The following is an 18,068-nucleotide window of genomic DNA, read 5'->3' as shown; positions in this document are numbered from 1 at the left end:
AATACCATGTTTAACAACTGGTTAGTAGCAAGGAAAACCATAGCCTCTGGGAGCAGGAAATGCCTCTTCCAGTTTCCTTGTGGACACCTTTATTAGCATTTGCCTATATTCTGTGAAAAAAGAAGAAATAAAATCACTCTGCTTTTCAAAATGCTTACCAAAAAGAAAAATAAGAAAGATGGTAACGCTGAACCAGAAAAACTTGTGAATTCCACCATCATGACAAAACCGTCCAGAAAAGCCCTTGATCAGTTTGTGACCCCTAAGCTTGAAACCCCAGTCTCAATAGAGGAGGTCATTCATAGGATTCAGCAGGCCCAGCAACATAGAGCAAGTGAGGTAGGTAATTAATGAGAAGATTACATCTTGCAACTTTTTATTTTGAACTCTTTATGATTTTTCATAACTGTGTTTGAGGTGACTTTGATTTCACACTGTCACTGGACAGGGGAGTGGGCCCGAGGCCCCTCAGTCTGAGCCCACCCTCCAACAACACAGGTATATAAGCTGGGAAAGAACTACTGGTTCTCCACTGCCGGAGGAGGTCTGGACTGAGGGCCTCTTCTCCAAGGCCATGAAAGGTCTTTTGAGACTTTTGAGACTGAAAGAGGTCTGGGCCTCCCTGGTGGTGCAGGTGGTTGAGCACAGCCCTGTGAAGCTATTCGTAGATTCTGCAGTGCCAGTTCAAACCCCGCCGGCCTCGGAGCAACCCATATGGCAAGGCAGACCTCTCCTGTCTCGCCCGCTGCTCCTCTCAGCAGTGTATTTTGTCAGTCTGCCTGTTCTGTTCCCCGCTCTGTCTCTGGTGAATCCTCTCACCCTCCCGCACATCTGGCCTGTACCCCAGCTCTTGCACAGATAAATAAATAAATCTTTAAAAAAAAAAAAAAGATTGAAAGAGGTCTCACATACACCAGTAAGGGTAGGCAAGGAGTTGGCATTTATTGACTAGCAAAAAGCAAGGAAAGGGAACTCTGTGGAGATTTCTCTGGACATGAAAGAGATTCCCCGAGGTGTCAGAGCCATGGTCTTAAAAGGTTTTAAGAATGGCCTTTGGAAACAAAGGAACTGAACTGTATTTACTGAGAAAGCAAGGAGAGTGGACTTGGCTAAAGTGTATTTATTGGTGCTGATTGTGGGCACAAGTCAGCTGCAGCTTGGTGATTGTGCAGGGCTCCTGATTGAACAAATCATGGAGGCTGTGTCCCAGAAGCTCCAGTCTAAATTGGTCTGGTCTCAAGGTCTGTGACTTTTTTTTCTTGGTCTTTAATTCCCTTTTCTTCCAATAGCAGCTGATTTTTTTTTAAAGATTTATTTATTTATGCATAGAAGAACTGGGGTACAGGGCAGAAGTGTGGGGGGGTGAGAGGATTCACCAGAGACAGAGGGGGGTACAGAACAGGTGGATTGACTGAAATACACTGCTGAGGGGAGCAGCAGGCGAGTCAGAAGAGGTCTGCTGTGCCATGTGGGTATCTCCCTGGCCGGGGATCGCACTCAAGATGCAGTGGTTGTGGACAGCTTCATAGGTTGTGTCTTAATCCCTTGCACCACCAGGGAACAAAACAAAACAAAACTAAACAAAAACCTATAAACCCAGGGATTTTATGGCAGTAAGTGTCCAGGACTATGGTCATCAGGTTTTTAACCTTCTTTACCAGCCCATGGGAATAGCAAAATTTTGTCCTTGAGTCCTGAACTGTCCTCATGGTAGGGCCCTTCCTGTACCAATATAATGTCAGGGGCCTCCCTAGTGGCGCAGGGTTTAAGTCTCAGCACTGTGAAGCTACTGGCAGCCACTGCAGCACGAGTTCAGTCCCCAGCCAGGGAGCTGACCCACATGGCACAGCAGACCTCTCCTGTCTCACCTGCTGCTCCCCTTAGCAGAGTATTTCAGTGAATCCCCCTGTTCTGCTCTCCACTCTGTCTCTAGTAAATCCTCTCATGCCCTACGCCTCTGGCCTACACTCTTTTATTTTCTAGACAAAAATAAAAATAAAAAATGAAAAAAGATATACTCATTTAAAAAATAATAATAAAATAAACACTCATGAAACCATCATCACAATCAACTTAATGAACTTACCCAACCCCTAAAAGTTTCTTCATGCACTTATAATTCCCTTTAACACACCCTTCCCTACCCCTGCCCCAATCCCCAGTCAACCAACAATCTGCTTCTACACTGTTGACTATTTTGCATTTTCAAATTATTTTATATAAGCAAAATCATACAGTATCTACATTTTTCTGCCTCTCTCTCTCACTTTGCATATTTTGAGATTCAATTACATTCTTGTATATATGAATAGTCCATTCCTTTTTACTGCTAAGTATTTTTCTATGACAGCCTTTTGAGTTGTTTCAGGTTTGAGCATATTACAAATTAAACTGCTATCAATATGTGTGTACTTATTAATGACTTATGAACATTTTATTCTTTTGGGTAAATAGGTTTGGAATGGTAGGGTCATCAGGTATGCATATGTTGAATTTTTTTTTTAAAGATTTATTTATTTATGTATACAAGAGCTGGGGTGAATTAAAAAAAAAAAAAAAAACAAGAAGAGCTGGGGTGAAGGCCAGAGGTGTGTGGCAGGGGGCGGGGATGAGAGGATTCATCAGAGAAAGAATGGGGAGCAGAACAGGCGGATCTACTGAAATACACTGCTGAGGGGAGCAGCGGGCGAATCAGGAGAGGTCTGCTGCGCCATGTGGGTAGCTCCCTGGCCAGGGATTAAACTCGTGCTTCAGTGGCTGCTGATAGCTTCACAGTACTGAGACTTAACCCCTTGTGCCACCAGGAAGGCCCCCAGCACATGTTCAATTTTTAAGTCACCAAACTTTTTCAAATCGGTTATACTATTTATATTCCCACAAGTAGTAAATGAGGTTAATTGCTCTGCATCTTTACCAACACTTGATGTCGTCAGTCTTTTTAATATTAATCATTCCAAAAGGTATATAATAGTATCTCACTGTGGTTTTATTTATTTATTTATTTATTTTTTTATAGAGGCATGCTTTTATTTATTTGTTTGCTGGTTTGTTTGTTTGTTTTTTTGTTTATACAAGCACTGGGTACAGTCAGAAGCGCGGGAGGGTGAGAGAATTCACCAGAGCCAGAGCGGGGAGCAGAGCAGGCAGAAGGACCGAAGTACACTGCTGAGGGGAGCAGCGGGTGGCAGGAGAGGTCTGCGCACCATGTGGGACCCTCCTCTGGTGGCCGGGGAGCAGCCGGGGATCGAACCGACGCCGCAGAGGCTGCGGGCAGCTTCGCAACCCAGCGCTCAACCGCTGCGCCACCGGGGAGGCCCACTGTGGTTTAATTTACACTTTCATAATAACTAATGATTTGGGACAACTTTCCATGAGCCTTTTGCAATCTTTATGTCATCTTTGGTAGTTAAAATATTTTGCCCACATTATGTGATCTGTGTTATTCAGTTTTAAGTATTCTTATATATTCTGAATACAGTTCCCTTACCAGATAAGTAATTTACAAATATTTTTCTAGTTCTATGACTTTTCTTCTTCTATTAATAGTCTTTAAAAAAAAATCATGAAACAAAACATTGATACATTAAATTCAGGAATTATGTTCTTTAAGTGTGGTATATAAATAAACTTTTCATGACCTAAAGTTACAAACACTTGGGCCTCCCCTGTGGCGCAGCGGTTGAGTGCTGGGCTGCAAAGCTGCCCATAGCCTCTGCAGCGCCAGTTCGATCCCTGGCTGCTCCCTGGCCACCAGAGGAGGGTCCCACATGGCGCGCAGACCTCTCCTGCCGCCCGCTGCTCCCCTCAGCAGTGTACTTCGGTCCTTCTGCCTGCTCTGCTCCCCGCTCTGGCTCTGGTGAATTCTCTCACCCTCCCACGCTTCTGACTGTACCCAGTGCTTGTATAAATAAATAAATAATCTTAAAAAATATATATATTTGGGGGCCTCCCCGGTGGCGCAGCGGTTGAGCGCTGGGTTGCGAAACTGCGCGCGGCCTCTGGGGCGCCGGTTCGATCCCCGGCTGCTCCCCGGCCACCGGAGGAGGGTCCCACATGGCGTGCAGACCTCTCCTGCCGCCCGCTGCTCCCCTCAGCAGTGTACCTCGGTCCTTCTGCCTGCTCTGCTCCCCGCTCTGGCTCTGGTGAATTCTCTCACCCTCCCGCACTTCTGACTGTACCCAGTGCATGTATAAACAAAACAAACAAACAAAACCAGCAAAACAAATAAATAAAGCATGCCTCTATTAAAAAAAAATACATATATATATATTTTTAAAAAAAGTTACAAACACTTTCTCCTGTGTATTCTTCTAGGGCTTTTATACTTTTTAAATTTTACATTTAGGGGCCTCCCCGGTGGCGCAGCGGTTGAGCGCTGGGTTGCGAAACTGCGCGCGGCCTCTGCGGCGCCGGTTCGATCCCCGGCTGCTCCCCGGCCACCAGAGGAGGGTCCCACATGGCGTGCAGACCTCTCCTGCCGCCCGCTGCTCCCCTCAGCAGTGTACTTCGGTCCTTCTGCCTGCTCTGCTCCCCGCTCTGGCTCTGGTGAATTCTCTCACCCTCCCGCGCTTCTGACTGTACCCAGTGCTTGTATAAACAAAAACAAACAAACAAACCAGCAAACAAATAAATAAAGCATGCCCCTATTTAAAAAAAAAATCGTTTTAAAAAAAAAAAATAATAAAATAAATTTTACATTTAGGTCTCTGATCCATTTTGTCTCAATCTTTGTATGATATATTTGTTTGCTTCTATTATATCGTATATGTATCTTTTCCTTTCTCCCCCAATTATTCTAGGTCCATTTGTTGAAAAAAATATCCTTTCTTCATTGAATTGCATTTTTATTGCAAATCAGTTAATCATATGTGTGAGAGTTAATGGACCCTCTGATCTGTTCTCTTGATCTATTTGTCCATCTTTAGGCCAATGTCAGTATCTTGATTACTGAGGTTGTATCATAATTCTTTAAATACATAGTTTTGGTTCTTCAATTTTATTTTTATTTTATGTATTCTTTAAATATATAATTTTAGTTCTTCAATTTTCTTTTTATTATTGTGACTTCTCTCACCTCTTCTTTTTTACCATCTTACTCTTTTTGGGTTTCTTTCTCTATAAGGACACACTCATAATGCTCATAATCTAAAAACAGTCTTTATCCATGCTGATTTCTCCCTCTGCATTTCCACATGAAAATTAACATCAGTATGTCAATTTCTGTGAGGAAAAAAAGCCTGCTGGTGTCTGGTTGAGATTGTATTGAATTTATAGATTAATTTTGAAGAACTCAAATCTTAATGTTAAATCTCTGACCACTGAAAACAGCATCTCTCTCACATATTTAGATCTAATATTTCTCAGAAGTGCTTTACAGCTTTCAGTGTATAAGTCCTCCATATCTTTTATCAGATTTATCCCTAAGTGTTTCATTTTTCATACTATTCTGAATAGTATTATTCTTTAATTTCTATCCTCAGTTGTTCACAACAAATATGTAGGACTACAATAGTGGTTTTTTTTTTTCATATTGCTCTTATGTCCTGAAATCCACTTATTAGTTCTCACAGATTTTCTTTATATATCCATTGAGATTTTCTACATATACAATCTGGTCATATGCTAATAGAAGTAAGTTTTATTTCCTCCTTTTATATCTGTGTGCATTTATTTATTTAGTTAGTTGTTGCTTAAGAACAGCTCTCATAAAGGCAAGCTTGCAGATTAGTTAAGCATTATCAGATGCTAAAATATTCTTTTTTTTTAAGATTTATTTATTTATGCACACAAGAACTGGGGTACAGGCCAGAGGTGTGGGGGGTTGAGAGAAGTCACCAGAGACAGAGTGGGGAACAGAACAGGCAGAGCTACTGAAATACACTGCTGAGGGGAGCAGCGGGCAAGTCAGGAGAGGTCTGCTGCGCCATGTGGATATCTGGCTGGGGACTGAGCTCATGCTGCAGTGGCTGTGGACAGCTTCACAGGTTGTGTCTTAACCTTACTTCGTGCTACCAGGGAGGCCCAGATGCCAAAATATTCTTAATAAATCTCATCTCTCAAAAATTATGTTGACTCCCTTTAAGGGATTCCTAAAGAAAGCAGGAAATAGTCTTAATTACATTTGACAAAAGATATTTAAAAAAGACTGTAAACTATGGAACTGTTACAATCCTGACCAATTATATGAAATTCTAGAACGGCATTGTCCAAACTTGCTTTTTAAAAATTTATTTTTTTATTTTTTATTTATTTATTTTTTAATAGAGGCATGTTTTATTTATTTATTTGTTTGTTTGTTTGTTTATACATGCACTGGGTACAGTCAGAAGCGCGGGAGGGTGAAAGAATTCACCAGAGCCAGAGCGGGAAGCAGAGCAGGCAGAAGGACCGAAGTACACTGCTGAGGGGAGCAGCGGGAGGCAGGAGAGGTCTGCGTGCCATGTGGGACCCTCCTCTGGTGGCCAGGGAGCAGCCGGGGATCGAACCAGTGCCGCAGAGGCCGCGGGGCAGCTTCGCAACCCAGCGCTCAACCATTGCGCCACCGGGGAGGCCCTTTAAAAATTTATTTTTATTTTGTTTTGTCTTCTCTGCCACCACCCCTTATGTACTCTTGTCCATTTCACTCCTCTCAAAGCCCTCATGGTGTTTATTGATGCTACTGGGTTTTGTGTATGTTACATCATTGAATTGTCTGCTATGTAAATGTCTAGTATTCTGACTTGCTTTACTATACATAATTCTCTCAGACTCTCCATTTTGGTGAAAATGGTTGCATTTCAACTTTTCTATGGCTGAATATATACTATAGGGTGGCTATACCACATTTTCATGATCCAGTTGTCTATTAGATGATTTACGATGTTTCCATGTCCTAGCTATTATAAATAATCCTGCTATGAACATTGTGGAACATATAATTTCTTGTGATGATGGTTTCAAAGTCTTTGGATAAATGCCCAGGAGTAGAATTTTGGGGTCATATGGTATTTTCAGTTTTAGTTTTTTTAAGGTAGACCCGGATTGCTTTCAACTATGGTTGCACCATTTTACATTCCTACCAATAGTGTTGCTGGGAGTCTTTTTAATATGCACAATTTTAATCTGAAACTCTCTTATTGGAAGAAATGATGAATATTTTTTCATATGTTTAAAACTTTTTGGATAGCCTTTTTGGTGAATTGTCTGTTCATTTTTGCTGCCCATTTATACGGGCATTTATGTGAGCATTTTAATATGCCTTAGATAGTAACCCCTTATCAACTATATATTGTGTGAATATTTTCTCTCCTTCAATAAAGTGTCTTTTTAACTTTCTTGTATTTTCTTTGCCTGTATAAAAGCTTAACTTGAGAGAATCCCAATTATTTGTTTTAGTTTTATTTCCCTTGCATAGGAATCAAGTCACCAGACACATCTTGTCATTGATGTCATGGGATATATTAACTGTGTTTTCTTCTATTTATTTTATAAGTTTTATATCTAAATCTTTAATCCCTTTAGAGTTTATTTTTGTATATGGAGTTAGTGAGTGATTCACTAATTCTTTTATGTGTGGTCTTCAGATTTTCCCAGCACTATTTAAAAGACCCTGTCTTTTCCCTGTTGTATTGTCATAGCTGTTTATCATAGGTTAGGTACTACTATGTACATGGATTTATTTCTGGACTTTTGGTTCTGTCCATGTATTTATTTTTTGTTAATGCCAAATTGCTTTTTTTTTAAAGATTATTTATGCATAGAATAAATATGCATAAATATTTATGGGGTGCAGACCAGAGGTGCAGAGGGGTGAGAGAATTTACCAGAGACAGAGTGGGGAACAGAACAGATGATTGACTGAAATACACTGCTGAGGGGAGCAGTGGACAACAGGAGAGGTCTGCTGCGCCACTTGTGGGTTAGCTCCCTGGCTGGGGATCAAACTCAGTCCCCAAGATTATAGTGTGATAGCACTGAGACTTAACCCCTATGCCACTAGGGAGGTCCCCAAATTGCTTTTAGTATTGTTGCTTTTTATAGTGGTTTGAAGATAGGTAATATCATACTGCCACTTTTCTCTTTTGCAATTTGAGGCCTCTTGGGTTTCCATATAAAGTTCAACACTTTTGTTCAATTCTTTGAAAAATATTGCTGGTGTTTTAATGGGTATTATATTAAATTTGTATGATTTTCATCAGGACAGTTATTTTGACTATATTGATTCTCTCTGCCCATGAGCATGAGATATCCTTCTATCTCTTTATGTCTTTAATAAAATGTTGTAATTATCATTATATAGGTCTTTTACAACTCTTTAGGTCAATTTTAAGATACTTTTTTTTTTTTTTTTTGTGGGACCCTCGCCGCCGGCCGGGGAACAAACCGGCGTTGCAGAGGCTGTGAGCAGCCTTGCAGCCCAGCGCTCAACCGCTGCACCACCAGGCCCATTTCATTATTTTTGAAATAATTATGATTGACATTATTTTATTAACTTTTTGCTTCTTTATTATTTGTATATGAGAAAGGCTATGGGTTCTTGTGTGTTGGTTTTGAAAACTGCCATTCTTCTGTATTCATTATGTATAATAACTTTTTGATGGAGTCTTTAGGATCTCCTCTATTGACTCTCATATCATCCAGAAATAGTGATAGTTGTTTCACTTCATTTCCTGTTTTTGAATTCTTTTTTTTTTTAACTTTTCTGTTGCTTGTCTTTTTTTTTTTTTAATATTTATTTATTTATACAAGCACTGGGTACAGTCAGAAGCGCGGGAGGGTGAGAGAATTCACCGGAGCCAGAGCAGGGAACAGAACAGACAGACTGACGAAGTACACTGCTGAGGGGAGCAGCAGGCGCAGAAGGAGAGGTCTGCACGCCATGTGGGACCCTCGCCCGAGGCCGGGGATCAAACTGGCGCTGCAGAGGCTGCAGGCAGCTTTGCAGCCCAGCGCTCAACAGCTGCGCCACCAGGGGAGGCCCTGAATTCCTTTTATTTCCTATGTTTTTCTGAGCACTCTGGCTAAAACGTCTAGTAATCGTTAAGTAGAAGTAGTGACAACGAGTGTCCTTGTCTTGTTTCCCAATCTTAAATGGAAAGCTTTCAGTGTTTAACCATTATTGTATTGGCTATTGCTTTGTGATATAAGCCTGTATTATATTGAGGTAGGTTCCTTTTATTCCCATATGTAAGTAATGAATCTTATAAAATGCTTTCTCTGCATCTATTGATGTTATTTTTAATCTTTACTTTTGTATTACATATAATACATTGATGTATTACATTAACTGAAATACCGTATATTAAACCAATCTTGGCTCTCTGGGATAAATCCCTCTTGATCATGATATATAATCCTAGTGGTATACTGTTGAATTCAACTTGCTACTATTTTATTGATGATTTTGTATTGCTGTTCATCAGGGATATTGGGCTATAATTTTCTTTTATTGTGTTATCTTTTTTTAAAAAAGATTTATTTATTTATGCATACAAGAGCTGGGGTACAGGCTTGAGGTGTGGGGGGGCGGGTGAGAGGACTCACCAGAGACAGAGTGGGGAACAGAACAGGCAGATTTACCTAAGCACACTGCTGAGGGGAGCAGCAGGCGAGTGAGGAGAGGTCTGTTGTGCCATGTGGGTTGCTCCCTAGCCGGCCAGGGGATCGAACTTGTGCTTTAGAGGCTGCAGGCAGTTTCATAGGTTGCGTCTTAACCCCTTGCGCCACCAGGGAGGCCCCCTATTGTGTTATCTTTGTCTAGTTTTGGCATTAGGGTAATGCTGGTATTGTAAAATGTATTAGGGAACACTCCAGCTTCTTGCATTTTTTGTTATTACCATTGTTATTAAAATGTCATTATCTTACATCCTTGCTGGTGTCTGGGTTGGTGTCTGGGCATTTCCTCCCACCCCCAGGTATAGTCACTGTAGCCCTTCTTCTGCCAAAGCACCCAGTCTTCCACCATTGTGTTTTCCCCCTCCTTTCACCTCTCATTTCACCAATCTACCTCCCACTCCCCCTCTGAAAGCCTAAGGTCACTGGTCAGTGTCCATAAAATTGTGGGTTTATTTCTGGGCTCTCAATTCTATTCCATTGGTTTGTGTGTTTATATTTATTCCAATTCCATACTGTTGTGATTACTATAACTTTGTAGTATAGTGTGAAGTCTGGTAGTGTGATACCTTTGTTGTTGTTATCAGGATTGCTTTGATTATACAGGGGTCTTTTGTAATTCCATATAAAGTTATGTTCTTTAAAGAGTGTCATTGAAATTTTGATATTGCAGTGAATAAAATGAACATTTGCAAAATTCAAATGATGTTATTATCATAAGATAGTTTGTTTTTTCTGAAGCCAAACTGAAAAAGTAACTGATAAAATTGGAAGGGAAAGAGTAGTGGTTCTTTTATCTATCAGCTTTACTTTTCTTAAAATATTTGTGACATCTCTTTTATTCCTCTGAAATGAAATTCATAGATGAATTACCTATTCTTATGCTTTTTAAAAGTTAATATAAATGTGAGAGTAAATAAATGAATATAATTTATAATAATACACATTTCAATGTGTGAATTCTATTTTCTTTCTTTTTTTGTTATTCTTTTCAATGTGCAAATTCTGTGTCAAATTTCTCTAGTAGACATAATACAATAAAGTAGTAGACACGGAGGCTTGCACCTACATGTCGAATTAAAATAAATGTGAGTGGCCTCCCTGGTGGCGCAAGGGGGACACAGCACTATGAAGCTGTCTGCAATCACTGCAGCGCGAATTTGATCCCCTGCCAGCAGGGGATCCCACATAGCGAAGCAGACCTCCCCTGTCTTGTCCGCTGCTCCCCTCAGCAGTGTATTTCAGTACATCTGCCTGTTCTGCTCCCGCTCTTGTCTCTGGTGGATCCTTTCACCCCCCACATCTCTGGCCTGCACCCCAGCACTTGTATGCATAAACCAATAAATCTCTTTGAAAAAAGAAATAAAAAAAATGAAAGCTACAAATATAAGCTAATACAAATGCAGGTTTAACATTTTGGCCATATTTACTATAAGCACTAGTGCACTGTTGGTACTATGATGTTGCAGAATGGTGAAATTTTAGTATAGATATTCTAAAGAATATTTTCCCATTGATTTATATGATATTTGTTTGCATTTCTGGAAATTTTAGTATGTAATTAAACTAGGCAAAAAATATTTTGTATTTTTATTTTTATTTATTTTTTTTAATTTTATTTATTTATTTATACAAGCACTGGGTATAGTCAGAAGCGTGAGTGGGTGAGAGAATTCACCAGAGCCAGAGCGGGGAGCAGAGCAGGCAGAAGGACCGAAGTACACTGCTGAGGGGAGCAGCGGGCGGCAGGAGAGGTCTGCGCGCCATGTGGGACCCTCCCTCAGGTGGCCGGGGAGCAGCCGGGGATCAAACCGGCGCTGCAGAGGCTGCAGGCAGCTTCACAGCCCAGCGCTCAACCGCTGCGCCACCAGGGGAGGCCCTGTATTTTTATTTTTAAAGGAATAAGTTTCTAGTCTCGGATAATTATAAGCAGTGTTTTTTTGTTTTAACCTACATGAACATCCCATGGGAGAGTCAAAATTTATGCAGGGCCATTTCTTCATTGTGTAACTGCCATTACACCATAGGATGGGCTAGCATCCTTTACTAAATATTAATAAATTCTCACTCCCAGCCATTGCCACAATCAAAAATACTTCCACAAATTTCCCAATGCCACATAAAAGGCGGTAATTACCCCCAGTGAGAACTACTGGGAGAGTGATGAACAGAAGAAATTTGCTGATAGATTCTTGAATAGAGAAAATGAAATAAATGTCACATTGAGAAATACTCTAAAAGTTGCTTTCCAGGAATGAGGTGTAGGTAAAGAAAGAATACAGAAGTAACTTCTACTATTAATTAATTTATTTATAGCAGCATGGTTTATAATGATCACCTTTGAATTTAGTATCGCCACCATTTTACAGATAATGCACAAACAGTTCAGAATGAAGTTATTTACTAAAATCATGTTAACAAAAGAGCTAGATTTGAGATCCAGATAATAGTTTTCAAACCCCATTATTTTCCTTAAATACTAAACTGTAGGATGATGAAGGTAAGGGGGAAAAATTTAAGAAAAATATGAGATCCACAGGCAGCTAGAATTAGCAGGACTTTGATTGGACAGCTAAATAGAATTGTTGCAAACATCCTGAGAAGGTGACCAAAGCTTACTGTCAGAATGAGATTGTATTAATATATTCTCCCTTCTTATCCTTAGGAGATTAATATGCAAGTGAATGAAATAATGGCCAATGTGCAACGGATAATAAATCGCTACGCTGGTGGTGAAAGCATACACTCTGGGAGGAAAATCTCCATTACAGAACACAAAAGACGCAGAAATAGTTTTCTGGAAAAAATAGTACAATGTATTAAGTCTGCTGAAGTGACAGAAAAGACTCTTGTCTCCCTCCTGGCCTGGTTGGAAGAATGGAGTAAGTTTCTAGAAGTGGTCAAAGAAAAACCACAAAGTTACACTAGTGAAGAAAATTTTTAAGTAAAATTTGAAGGATTTATTACATTAAAGAGGACAAGACTAAGGAGGGTATTTAGAGAATAGGTTTCTTCTGTTCTAATAAGAATAAAATAAGAAAAATGTAGGTTTCCTCACATAGTGCCAGCTATTCTGGTCTCTTTGCTTGTCTTTATGTATGCCAGCATACTCCTGCCCAGTGCTTTTATACTTACAACTCCTTTGCCTGGAACATTGTCTACTAGGCCACCGTGTGGCTTACTCTATGCTTATAACACTTTCAAATGAACTGTCTCTGACTATACCCATTCTGTAATCTCTGGCACTGTCCATTACTCTTTCTTTACTCTTCTTTATTTTGCCTATAAAATTTCTTACCACTAGAATCTAAGTATTATGAAGTCAGGGAATTTTTTTTTAAAGATTTATTTTTTATTTATTTATACAAGCACTGGGTACAGTCAGAAGCGCGGGAGGGTAAGAGAATTCACCAGAGCCAGAGCGGGGAGCAGAGCAGGCAGAAGGTCTGAAGCACACTGCTGAGGGGAGCAGTGGGCAGCAGGAGAGGTCTGCGCGCCATGTGGGACCCTCCTCTGGTGGCCGGGGAGCAGCCAGGGATCGAACCAGCGCTGCAGAGGCTGCGGGCAGCTTCGCAACCCAGCGTTCAACCGATGCGCCACCGGGGAGGCCCGAAGTCACAGAATTTGTTTTATTCAATGTTTGTACCCTCGGTATCTCACAGTGCATGACAGAGGAGACAACGGTTGAATGAAAGAATAAGCTAAGAATATAAAAAAGAGGAATTTCACTTAGCTGTAAGAAATCTCACAGAACAGGAATTATAAAATACTATATAACTTATCAAGGGCATTACATCCCTGATATTAAAACTCATGTTCATATTTTCATACTTCCTTGGAATAGTGAACTAAACTAGATAGACACCTATTAATCTGATTCATGTTTTCATGTCTAAGGCTTACTGTTCAGTTTTTTATTCCAAGTCTCTTCCTTTTTCACTTCTTCACAGAGAAATGCCTTGAAACAGCAGTAAGTATGAGATTCCAATTTTCCCCAATAGTCCAATATTGAGGATTTAGTCAATTTTACAAGCCTATGCAGTTATATTTATTTTTCCACCCTAAAGTAATTTTTTTCCCTCTCATCAAGATAGCCTTTTGTCTGAGATGACTACAACTGATATTGGCGAATACCACCACTGCGTAGCACAAATGGAGATTTTACCAGAGACGTTCAAAACCATTGAAATCAATGTCACAACACTGACTAGAATTTGTAAATCTTTGCTCGAAGATAAGAGAAGACATAAGAGAAAAATAAGTAAGCTGCATTAAGACATTGGAAATAAATTTGACCTTTTCAATAAAGTGACTTTGTTGAGGTAGAATTTACATACTATAAAATTCACCCATGTTAAGTGTATAATTCAATGACTGAATTTTGAGTAAATTTAAAGCTGTGCAACTATCACCACCATCCAATTTTAGAATAATTCTGCCATCCTAAAAAGATCCCTGATGCCCACTGGCAGTCAGTCCTCATACCTCCCACTCCCCAGCCCTAGACAACCATAATCTATTTTCTGTCTCAGTATATTTGCCTCGTCTAGATACTTCATTATATGGAATCATATCTGTGGTCCTTCATAACTGGCTTCTTTTATTTAGCATAATGTTTTTGAGATTCAGCCATGCTATCAGATGTGTCCATACTTTTCTTACTATTGTGGGTTGTGTATCATGTTTTATTTACCCATTCAGCAATTCATGGATGTTTGGAATATTTCCATTTTTTGACTCTTATGAATAATGCTGCTGTGAACACATGCATACAAGCATTTGTGTGGGCACATTTCCATTTATTTTGGGTAGATACTGAGGAGTAGAACTGCTAGGTCGTTTATGTATTGTTGGGAAATTTTTTAACTTTTCAAGAAATTCTTGACTGATTTCCCAAGTGACAATACCATTTACATTCCCATCAGCAGTGATTTAGGGTTCCAGTTTCTCCACATCTTCAACAACACTTGTTATTATCTGTTTTTATTTTTATAACCTTTCTAATAAGTGTAAAGTCCTATCTCATTGTGGCTTTAAATTGTATTTACCTAATGACTAATGATGCTGAGCACCCTTTCATGTGCTGTATCTTTTTTTATGGACTAGCTATTCAAATACTTCCCCTGGGGCCTCCCCGGTGGCGCAGCGGTTGAGGGCTGGGTTGCGAAGCTGCCCGCAGCCTCTGTGGCACCAGTTCGATCCCCGGCTGCCACCCGGCCACCGGAGGAGGGTCCCACATGGCGCGCAGACCTCTCCTGCCGCCCGCTGCTCCCCTCAGCAGTGTACTTCGGTCCTTCTGCCTGCTCTGCTCCCTGCTCTGGCTCTGGTGAATTCTCTCACCCTCCCGCGCTTCTGACTGTACCCAGTGCATGTATAACAAAAACAAACAAACAAACAAACAAAAAAAGTCTCTATAAAAAAAACTTAAAAAAAAAAAAAGTGACTTGCAAATATTTTCTCTCCGTCTGTGGCTCGTCTTTCATTTTCCTGTTGGTATATTTGAAGTCCAAATGTGTTAATTTTTATGAAGTCCAATCAACTTAACGATTTTTTCTTCTCTTATAAATCACAGTTTTAGTGTTACATTAAATATGTATATTAGTTTGGAAATAACTGTATCAAGAAGATGTGGTATATAATATACACACACATACACACACAATGGAATACTATTCAGCAATCAAAAAAGATAAATATGCCATTTGCAGCAATATGCATGGAGCTAGAATGGATTATGAAGGATTATGCTCAGTGAAATAAGTCAGAAGGAAAAAAGAGGGCCTCCCTGGTGGCACAAGGGGTATAAGGAACTCCCTGGTGGCACAAGGGGTTAAGACTCAGCCTATGAGGCTATCTGCAGTCACTGCAGCACGAGTTCAATCCCCAGCCTGGGAGCTACCCACATTGGCGCAGCAGACCTCTCCTGACTCATCCACTGCTCCCCTCAGCAGTGTATTTCAGTCGATCTGCCTGTTCTGTCCCCCACTTTGTCTCTGGTGAATCCTCTCAACCTCCTGCTCCTCTGACCTACATCCCAGTTCTATGTGAAAATAAAAATTTAAAAAGAAACTACATTTTTAAAAATTTTATTTTATATATTTTTACATCATTTTTCATTTTTGTACTACATGCAAAAGAATGAAGCCTGACTACTTCCTCACACCACGCACAAAAACCAACTCAAAATGGATTAAAGAACTAGACATAAGACCTGAAACCATAAATATATAGAAGAAAATATAGGAGGAATACTACATGACATACACCTCAGTAACATCTTTAAAGACACATCCCCCAAAGCAGTGATAGTGAAGAAAAAGATAAACAGCTAGAACTACATCAAATTAAAGACATTACCATTTTTTTTAAAGATTTTTATTTATTTATGCAAGCACTGGGTACAGTCAGAGGTGTGGGAGGATGAGAGAATTCACCAGAGCCAGAGCGGAGAGTAGAACAGAGAGTGTGATGAAGTACACTGCTGAGGGGAGCAGCGGGCAGCAGGAGAGGTCTGCACGCCATGTGGGACCCTTGCCCGGTGGCCAGGAAGCAGCCAGGGATCAAACCAGCGCTGCAGAGGCTGCGGGCAGCCTCGCAACCCAGCCTCAACCACTGCGCCACCGGGGAGGCCCAGAAATTACCATTTTTAATTCCCACTAGCAACAAGAGTTCCTGTTGCTCCATACACTTGCCAGCATTTATCATTTTTTATTTTTTATTTTTTAAAAGATTTATTTATTTATTTATACAAACACTGGGTGCAGTCAGAAGCGTAGGAGGGTGAGAGAATTCACCAGAGCCAGAGCGGGGAACAGAACAGGCAGACTGATGAAACACACTGCTGAGAAGAGCAGAGGGCACGGCAGGAGAGGTCTGCGCGCCATGTGGGACCCTCGCCAGTGGTTGGGGATTGAACTGGCGCTGCAGAGGCTGTAGGCAGCTTCGCAGTCCAGTGCTCAACCGCTGCGCCACCAGGGGAGGCCCTATTATCATTTTTTAATTTTAGCTATTCTAATGAGTATAACAGTATCTCATTATAATTTGCAATTCTGTAATGAAAAATGATATTGAACATTTTTTCATATGCTTACTTGCCATTTATCTTATTTCTTACCTTCATTTTAAAAATAAGAGTTGTACATGTATGTTGTATAAACACTTTGAAAAGAATGTTTGAAAACACATAAATAAATACGGATATCTAAGTGTTTACTGCAAGTTACTTTGACAGGAGTGTTATTTCAATGAATGTTTGTAGTAACCCTTCTGTATTATATTTAGGGAATTATTTTTTTTTAATCATAGTTACTTTTTTTTTTTTAAGATTTATTTATTTATGCATACAAGAACTGGAGTACAGGCCAGGGTAGCGGGGGGTGAGAGGATTCACCAGAGACAGAATGGGACACAAAACAAGTAGACTGACTTAAATACACTGCTGAGGGGAGCAGCGGGCGAGACACGAGAGGATTGCTATGCCATGTGTCACCTCCCTGGGCAGGGATCGAACTTGTGCTGCAGAGGCTGCGGATAGCTTCACAGTGCTGTGTCTTAACCCCTTGCACCACCAGGGAGGCCCTATCTTTTTTTTAAAGATTTATTTATTTATACATACAAGAGCTGGGGTGTAGGCTAGAGGTGTTGAGAGTGGTGAGAGGATTCACCAGAAACAGAATGGGGAGCAGAACAGGAGGATCTACTGAAATACACTGCTGAGGGGAGCAGTGGGCCAGATAGGAGAGGTCTGCTGTGCCAGCGGGGGTTGGCTTCCTGGCTGGGGATCAAACTGTTGCTGCAGTGGCTGCTGATAGCTTCATAGTGCTAAGACTTAACTCCTTGCGTCACCAGGGAGGCCCCATTTGTGTATCTTTACATGCTTCTTTTATGTCAAAAATTGGACATTTTAGATAATATAGCAACTCTGGATTTTGATTTTTCCCTACAACTTTCAGGATTTGTTTTTGTTATATTTTTGGTTTGTTTTTTAGTGACTTGCTGACTAGTTCTGTGTAGTATGTAATCCCCCACAGTATACAGCATATGATATCTGTCTAGTTAGTACAGTTGTTTTTTTTTTTTTTTTAAAGATGTATTTTTTTTTTTTATAGAGGCATGCTTTATTTATTTATTTATTTGTTTTGTTTGTTTGTTTATACATGCACTGGGTACAGTCAGAAGCGCGGGAGGGTGAGAGAATTCACCAGAGCCAGAGCGGGGAGCAGAGCAGGCAGAAGGACCGAAGTACACTGCTGAGGGGAGCAGCGGGCGGCAGGAGAGGTCTGCGCGCCATGTGGGACCCTCCTCTGGTGGCTGGGGAGCAGCCGGGGATCGAACCGGCGCCGCAGAGACTGCGGGCAGCTTCGCAACCCAGCGCTCAACCGCTGCGCCACCGGGGAGGCCCCAGTACAGTTGTTTTTTATGTTTCTGAAATCCTAGGGGTCACCTTTGGGTCAGCATAGCTTAGTGTCAGTGAATGA

The 18,068-nt window shown here is 40.7% G+C and overlaps 1 protein-coding gene across 1 annotated transcript in view; it reads left to right on the top strand.

The window, feature by feature from the left end:
• Positions 1 to 219: 219 nt before the first annotated feature.
• FAM186A (family with sequence similarity 186 member A) overlaps positions 220 to 18,068 on the top strand; it is a gene marked incomplete at both ends in the record, with an annotated part of 47,292 nt that continues 29,443 nt past the window's right edge. Inside the window, one exon of the mRNA XM_084256122.1 lies at positions 220 to 334. Within this exon, the coding sequence (XP_084112248.1) occupies positions 220 to 334 (115 nt within the window). The remainder of the gene's footprint in view (positions 335 to 18,068) is intronic.

The sequence above is a fragment of the Talpa europaea genome, assembly GCF_964194135.1.
Source record: "Talpa europaea genome assembly, chromosome: 15".
NCBI classification, from domain to species: Eukaryota; Metazoa; Chordata; class Mammalia; order Eulipotyphla; family Talpidae; genus Talpa; species Talpa europaea.
The sequence above is the reverse complement of the archived record's forward strand: the minus strand, read 5'-3'. Positions and strand labels throughout refer to the sequence as shown.